A 7,138-nucleotide genomic window follows, 5' to 3' on the forward strand; every position below is an offset into this window, starting at 1 on the left:
AATCATCCATGTGCAAAAATTTAACACTTCTTCTTAAAAATAATACGTCTGCTAAACACACTTACAAGCCCGATAATATTCCCGTACAAGAATGGACTCTTCAATTCCGGCACATTCCATGCGAACTTGCACAATAGACCAGTCCAGAATTACTTCGACTGAAAACATTGGCCTTTTAACCCTATCTAGACCGGGCCTGGGGCCCCCTTGTTAATTTCAAAACGGCTGGGGTTACGATCACCCAATTTGGAGGGGGTGATGTACTGGTTAATTTTTTTTGTATCCGTAGCCTCTCTGATACCCGGGGTCTCTGTTGAGTAATTAAGCTCAATTGTTAAAAATTAACGATTGAGAATCACAGAAGGGGTGCTCTAGCGATAGAAAACATAAAAAAATTGACTGATAGTTTATTTTTCCCAGTTAGGATAGGCCCCCACATGTATAATGGTACAGTCGGCCCCTCGTGCCCAGCCCCTCGTGCTCGGTCTATCTGCCCATATGGCTGGCACCGGGAGCGCTCCTTATCCAGGTAAGAAAATAAGTATAGTTTAGCAAGAAAACAAATATAGTTAAGCAAGGATGTTTTATAATTCCGTTGTTTAAACCAAAATTATTCAATTTTGTAAAATGTGCCTTTTATGAACCCGTTTTCATGGCCACACGAACAAATTAAAACTTTTTGTGGCAACACGAACAACTTTAAACAATTTCAAAGTTATTGTTGGTCTTGTATATTGTTGCCAACAATATTCTAGTAAAAGTCACCAAGTTTGGTTGTTCTAGCACAAACAGTTTGGGAGTTATGCGACGCCAAAGTTGGCACAGGCACTTTTAGCCCCCCACCCCCTTCAGTCTGGACAGTACGTATGAATACTTAGGCACCCGGGCCGCACCCCTAAGATCAGCGGGAGGAAAACAACACACCTGCCGTGATTGCAGGCCGTCAAGTTGTATTCAAACTAACCTGATTATTCAGTCTATAGTAAATTAATACCTGCAGAGGAAGGTGCTAAATATTCTGTGGCTGTGTTGATAAACAGCAAGAAGCATCGGTCGTTATGTTACAAGTTCAAACGTTGTCCCTTACTCGTAGATTCCGCAACATGATAATGGACAGAAACTGAGTACATTGAGGCGAAGGAAGTTTCATCTTGATGTTTGATCGTGTATATTCTTCATCAAGTAAAAAACAAAGACTATTTCACATATCGTGGGCATGGGTAGTGCATAATTTATACAGAAGTAAGCAGAAGTGAATGACGTGGCACAAGAAAACTGACAGTTGTCTGCTTCGCGTTCATCTCCCCCCCCCCCAATTCTGCTCTGATCTTTTTACAGTCCTACAATATTGCATGTATGTAACTTTGGAAACAACATACAAAAACATGGCGTTACACACGTATCATGTCTGTCACCCATTAGATACTTTCATGCCCTTGGTGACAATGTTTTGTAACAGTATTTGTACGAGGTACGTTCCGTAATTATTGATGAACAGACTCAACCGGTTAGGAAGCTATAGGTCATCTTGTAGTCTGACACCGGCTTTACAGAATCAGTTTGCATTGCGGGTAAGCATCTTGCTATTTATCCTTTACTACTATGAAAAGGCCATTCATATCGGTTGAGATATGAAAAGTAAATGTTTTAAAAGGTGCAAAAAAATTCTGCCCTTGTGGTTAATAACCAGCTAGAAGCATCGGTATGTTTCCAGTTCAAACTTTGTCACTAAGTCGTACATTCAGCAACATGATCATGAAAAAAATTATAATTAGTACATCGAGTCAATTTAAGGAGGTTTCATCTTGATGTTTGACCTTGTATATTCTTCATCAAGTCAAAACAAAGGCCATTTCACATATCGTGTGCATGGATAATGTATACAGAAGTAAGCAGAAGTGAATGACGTGGCACAAGAAAACTGACAGTTGTCTGATTCGCGTTCTCCTCATCCCCCCAAAAAATATGCACTGATCTTATCACAGTCCTACAATGTTTTGTGTTTGTAAGTTTAGCAACAAAACAACAACCACAACGACAGATGTATTATATCGTTACTGATGAACGTGCCACGTCCTCACCCATTCCCAATGTTTGTAACGAAATGTGTCGGGTACATTGCGTAATTAAACTCAACCGGTTAGGTAGGTGATGTCCTGTCGTGAACCGTGCCCATTCAGGCACGGAACGGAATACAGCCCGACTGTAAGCGCTGTCAATTACTGTGATTGACGGTACAGTGATATAATTATTCACGCCCATGTTTCCATATAAGGCTTAAGCTTGGTTTTGAGAGATTTTGTGAGAGTTTGTTTCGAGAGTTGGAAAAGCTTGGCAGTTTGGCGGACCTTTGGTCGCACAGTCCCGAACAGTCCCCGAGAATCCAAGAACGTACGCATGCTGAGCAAATTTCGGTATTTCCGGACTTGCGCAGATGACCCAGTTTTAGCCATGATTCAGAATGCTTAGGTAGACTTGGGAAAAGTGGCTGTAAAATTGTTTTTCTTGGAACAAGTTTGGATTTTGGAGGTGCATATTATAGGTAAGGATTGTAGCTTCTATATTATGTTGAAAAAAAAACAACCAGATTTTTAATGATATTTGTGGCTGCAGTAGGCCTTAGAAGTTAGGTGTTTTGGTGTTGTTTATATGCAGTGAAAGGGGGTTAAAAGGTCTCCCACCTATGTTTTGATGGCATATAATATAATTCCGCCGTAATTTTTTTTCTCTTTTTTTGTCGTTGAATTACTCTTCAGATGTCGGACAACCATGCCAATGTGAGTTTTTCATGTTCTAAAAGTCAGGTAGGTGATTTTTGACAGCCTCTTTCTCCCATGATTCCCATTGTTAAGAATATGCATATGAAATACTGAAATGCAGCCTGCTTTTGCCCCAGGCACGGTTCTGGATACGCGTGGACTATCCATGACATGTGTCTGGTCCTTGTCCTGGATAAAGCAGTCTTTTATCCAGAACCGAGCCTGGTTGTTAAATCTACATTCTTGGATATGTATATATATATATATTTCATTGTTGCAGAAATTCGTAATAAGACGTCCATATGTCTGTGGTAGCAGAGTACAGTTATCGGCCTAATCGGGGATTCCCATAGTTAAGAACCACAAGGTGACTGACATCGACGCGGATAAAATCATACCAGGATGCACTTCTGAAGCGCGACAAACTAATATGTTGAAGTCTAGGATATAACCTACACAAAACCAGAAAAGCAAAAAAAAAGTTGAGTTTTTTTGTTTTTAATTTCACGCAATCTTTGAAATGGGGTCATGCGGGGACATCCGGAACTGCAGCCGACTCACCGAGGCAGGCAACTGTAAAGGTCACGCGTATTTATACACCGAATGAACAAGCATCATAAACTTTCACATACCACATGAAAGTCGACTCCTTATACTACTATATAGCAAAGCTCATCCCCCGCTGTCTTTCACATTACGGTGTTTACAGGCGCTTCCAGATTTTGGATGCACTACTTTTTTTACCCCTACTCCGGGGGTAGCGGATAAATACTGTGGCTTGTGCCACATCAACTCTAAGTCTACAAGACAAGCGTGACATGTATTTTACTAAGTAAGAATTACGCGGATTCTTCCTCATCCTAGCGTGCCATAAAACAAAGATGGTGGGGCTGAAGGAAAAAAAAGAAACACGTTGGGCTGACTCTTCCCCTAAAAAACCCAAGCTCTACCCCAAAGCACAGCATGGGATAATCTTGAAGGTTCTTGAAGGTTACGTGAACCACGTGTTTACGTTTATATTGCACAGAGCTAGCTCCATGGGGCTGCAGGGTTGTACAGAGCTTCTCTATGGAGGTTGCTAGTGCAACCCCTTTTCATGATCAAGTTAGCGCGGGCCTCTACCCCCCCTCAAAATAGAGATAAACCAAATTTAACATAGCACAAAGGTATTTTTTTTCTGTACATGTTTTCAATAGCCACTTTTTTTTATCTGTCCACAGATAACAACATCAAACATCCGTCATTTCCCTTTCGCAGATGCGAGGATCAGCCCCGGAAAGTGACGTTTGCGTTACACAGAACAGCAGATATGCAGAATCTAAGGAGCATCCTTAAGTCGGGTCTAGGCGTTCTACTCGCGCTGTTGGTTGCATTTGGAGACGCGATGGCTTCTATTCTCATGCGTCTTACCAAACTGGGCGGTGTACAGAACTTTCAGTCCATCTTCTGGAACCAAGTCGCGCAGATGATCTTCGTCTTGTGTCTTACCATTGCCGTTCGACCCAAACTCAGAGGGGAAAGTTGGAAGGAAACTGCCGTTTTGGTTGTAGGTGGAATACTCCGCGTGGCAGCAGTGGTGTGTGTGTGCCTGTCTTATCTACATGTTTTACCGGGAAACACGTGGTCTGTTGTGTACGGCATTGGCCCCGTCCTCACCAGTGGACTAGCAGCACTGATCGCCAAGGAACGACCGAATGTCGTCCAAATAGTAGGGATGTTCAGCTGCATATGTGGGGTGACCATGGTCGGCGTTTCCATGAATGCCAAGGAGGCTAACAATCAGACTGTGCAACAACAAGTACTGAATTTACTTTATCCACTTTTTGCTAGTATTCTCTTTGCCCTGTGTTGGGTTTTACTGAGATGGCTGTCCCAAAAAGGTGTTCCTCTTGTGACACACATGTTCTACTACAGCATTAGTGGCACCCTCCTCTTGCCTCTTTCTTACCTAGTAGAGAAGCCGGTGTGGAGTTTTTCTCCAGGTACATGGGGGTTACTAGTTGCCCAGACGCTTGTTTATGCGATGATGTATATCAGTAACGCTGCCGCTATTCATAGCGAAACCGTTACAACAGTTCAGATTTTGAAGGTACTGACAATCCCTATGGCCTTTGTCTTGGGAGTCTTCTTCCTGAAACTGGCTCCGAACGTTCTAGAGATGTGTGGTGGAGCTATAGTGACGGTAGGGGCGATAGTTGTCGGTGTGTGGGCCTGGATATTAAATCTTAAGCAGAAACGTCATGAGCAGCTTAAGGAGACTCTTGGCTTCTCCGACAAGCCGACGTAAGTGTTGGGGCGGCCAAAATAACTTTTTTTAGCCACCATCTTAGATCACCAGACTGAAAAAAGTCAGCTTTGTTCCGTCACAACACCTTAATGCGTGATATAGATTTTAAAGAAAATACGACACAAAGAAATGAAACAAAAAAGATATAAAACAAATGCTTAAAATTAGACTTAAGAAATAAGAAATGATTATTGAACAGGAAATGTACAATCAATAGATTGAAATCTGTATGTAAAACTGCTAACAATGAATTGAGTCGAGGGACTAACAACTACAAAACTTAGTATTATATCGCTTGGTAGTGATAGAATCAGCAGGTTGGCTTCAATATACAGTTTTTTTATCACTGATGATTTTAACCTCGACCTTAAGAAACTAGCTCTATCGTTCCAGCAAAACACCAGTGTTTGGCCGGTTGTCCAATCAGAGCACGGTCTACGACTAGGTCGCTACTACATATGCAATTTTGTCTACCAAACCGATTTTTTTAAAAATAAGTATCTATTAAATAGTGGATGAAGCTTTCATCTGGTCGCAAATTATGCAGACCACGTCGAAATGTATTGCTGAAGTCAAATTTTGTCGAGTAAATTTCAATGTATGTGTTATTGAAGCCTAATTGTGTATAATTAGCGTTTTTGACGGGGATGTTCTAAAATTAAAATTGGTCGGTGTTTTTATTGTTCCGCTTAAATGATCAATGTCTAGTAAGTCTGTTGAGTACATACACGTGATCTTGGACATTGAACGGAATTACTTTGTAAGAGATATAAAGGGGCCATATACGAGGGGTGATCAATAAGTCCTCGGCCTCACCAAGAAATAACAAGCACAACTCAGATTTTCAGGCGAAACTTCATAGTATGAAGTCTTTTATCAATATCCTCCAAATTTCAAATCATTGGAGTCATTACTTTCCAGGCATTCGTTTTTTCTAAATTACCCCTCTGGCTATTGGAAAATGACAAAAAAATCCCCAAATATATCATTTTGACGTAGTCTATGACAAAAATTATACATGTGTCATTTGAATAAATATCTAGTGCACCCATTTACCAAAATTTAGGTCATTTGGTTTTAAAACCAGAGCACAAGAGCCAAAAGTGTACTTTTTGGTCATAAAATGGCCAAATAATCGCAAAATTAAGCATTTTATTGTACTGTATGCCTCAAGTGTTATTGAATCCATGTGCGCATATGTCTAGGGCACTCCTATACTAAATTTCAGGTCATCCGGTTCTAAAACCAAGGTACAGGAGCCAAAAGTGTCCTTTTTTGGTAAAAAAATGACCAAAAAATCGCAAAAATAAGCATTTCGTTATACTGTACACCAAAACTGATATCGAATCTATATGGAGGAATTATCAAGGCACATCTGTGCCAAATCACAGCTCATTCGGTTATAATACCAGGGTACAGGGGGCCCAAATATACAATTTTGGTCTTAAGATGACCAAAAACCTTAATAGAATCATTTAAGAGACAGATATGGAACAATGAAAAAAAACTTCCAAGGGTATTGGCCCACTCTACCCTTGTGCCAAAGTTCAAGTCATTCGGTTCAGGAACAACGGAGATACCGTGTTCTGAAGATTTGACAGGAGAAAGAAAGAAAGAAGAAACATTACGAATACAATATATTTCACCATACCTATGGTATGGCTGAAACATAATTAAGGCAACGCGAATGGTATGATATGTGTAACCTTTGCTTACACACTGGGTACATCATATGAAATGTAAATGTGTGACCGAGAAGACAACAAAACACACAAAGTGTAAAAAGATTCGTTTCTTTTTTTTAATAGAATTTGAGCGATATGTCAAATTTTAGGTCGGTGAGAGCGCCGTCCTAGGAAAGGGGGTATAACATGTGAAACCCTATACCTACAGAGCACCCAGTGGGTAGTATCTACAATTTGACATAATATAACCATGAACCAAAATGGTCACCTGGAAGTTTGCTAGTGCGCACCATTAAGAAAATTAACCGTCAAATAATAATTACTAAATTTTTAACTCGATATTTTTGGCGTCAGTTTGGCGTAACGGCTTTACAGCGTTGGGGGGCTTTACAAACCAAATCGGTCCT

The 7,138-nt window shown here is 40.6% G+C and overlaps 1 protein-coding gene across 1 annotated transcript; it reads left to right on the top strand.

Moving 5' to 3' along the window:
- Window positions 1-466: 466 nt before the first annotated feature.
- Window positions 467-5,891, top strand: LOC118407839. The gene is made up of 2 exons (XM_035808378.1): window positions 467-529; window positions 3,980-5,891. The coding sequence occupies exons 1-2, from the start codon at window positions 499-501 to the stop codon at window positions 5,044-5,046; spliced, it is 1,098 nt and encodes a 365-aa protein (XP_035664271.1). The 5' UTR covers window positions 467-498; the 3' UTR covers window positions 5,047-5,891.
- Window positions 5,892-7,138: the final 1,247 nt, after the last annotated feature.

This window comes from Branchiostoma floridae, unplaced genomic scaffold (assembly GCF_000003815.2).
Source record: "Branchiostoma floridae strain S238N-H82 unplaced genomic scaffold, Bfl_VNyyK Sc7u5tJ_1494, whole genome shotgun sequence".
Classification (NCBI taxonomy): Eukaryota; Metazoa; Chordata; class Leptocardii; order Amphioxiformes; family Branchiostomatidae; genus Branchiostoma; species Branchiostoma floridae.

What these genes read in the sequence shown, in the direction of transcription:
- LOC118407839 (XM_035808378.1), top strand. Translation starts at nt 499, where the DNA reads ATGGCTGGCACCGGGAGCGCTCCTTATCCAG. An exon ending in CGGGAGCGCTCCTTATCCAG is followed by an intron (nt 530 to 3,979) that starts GTAAGAAAATAA and finishes ATCTGTCCACAG; the next exon opens with ATAACAACATCAAACATCCG.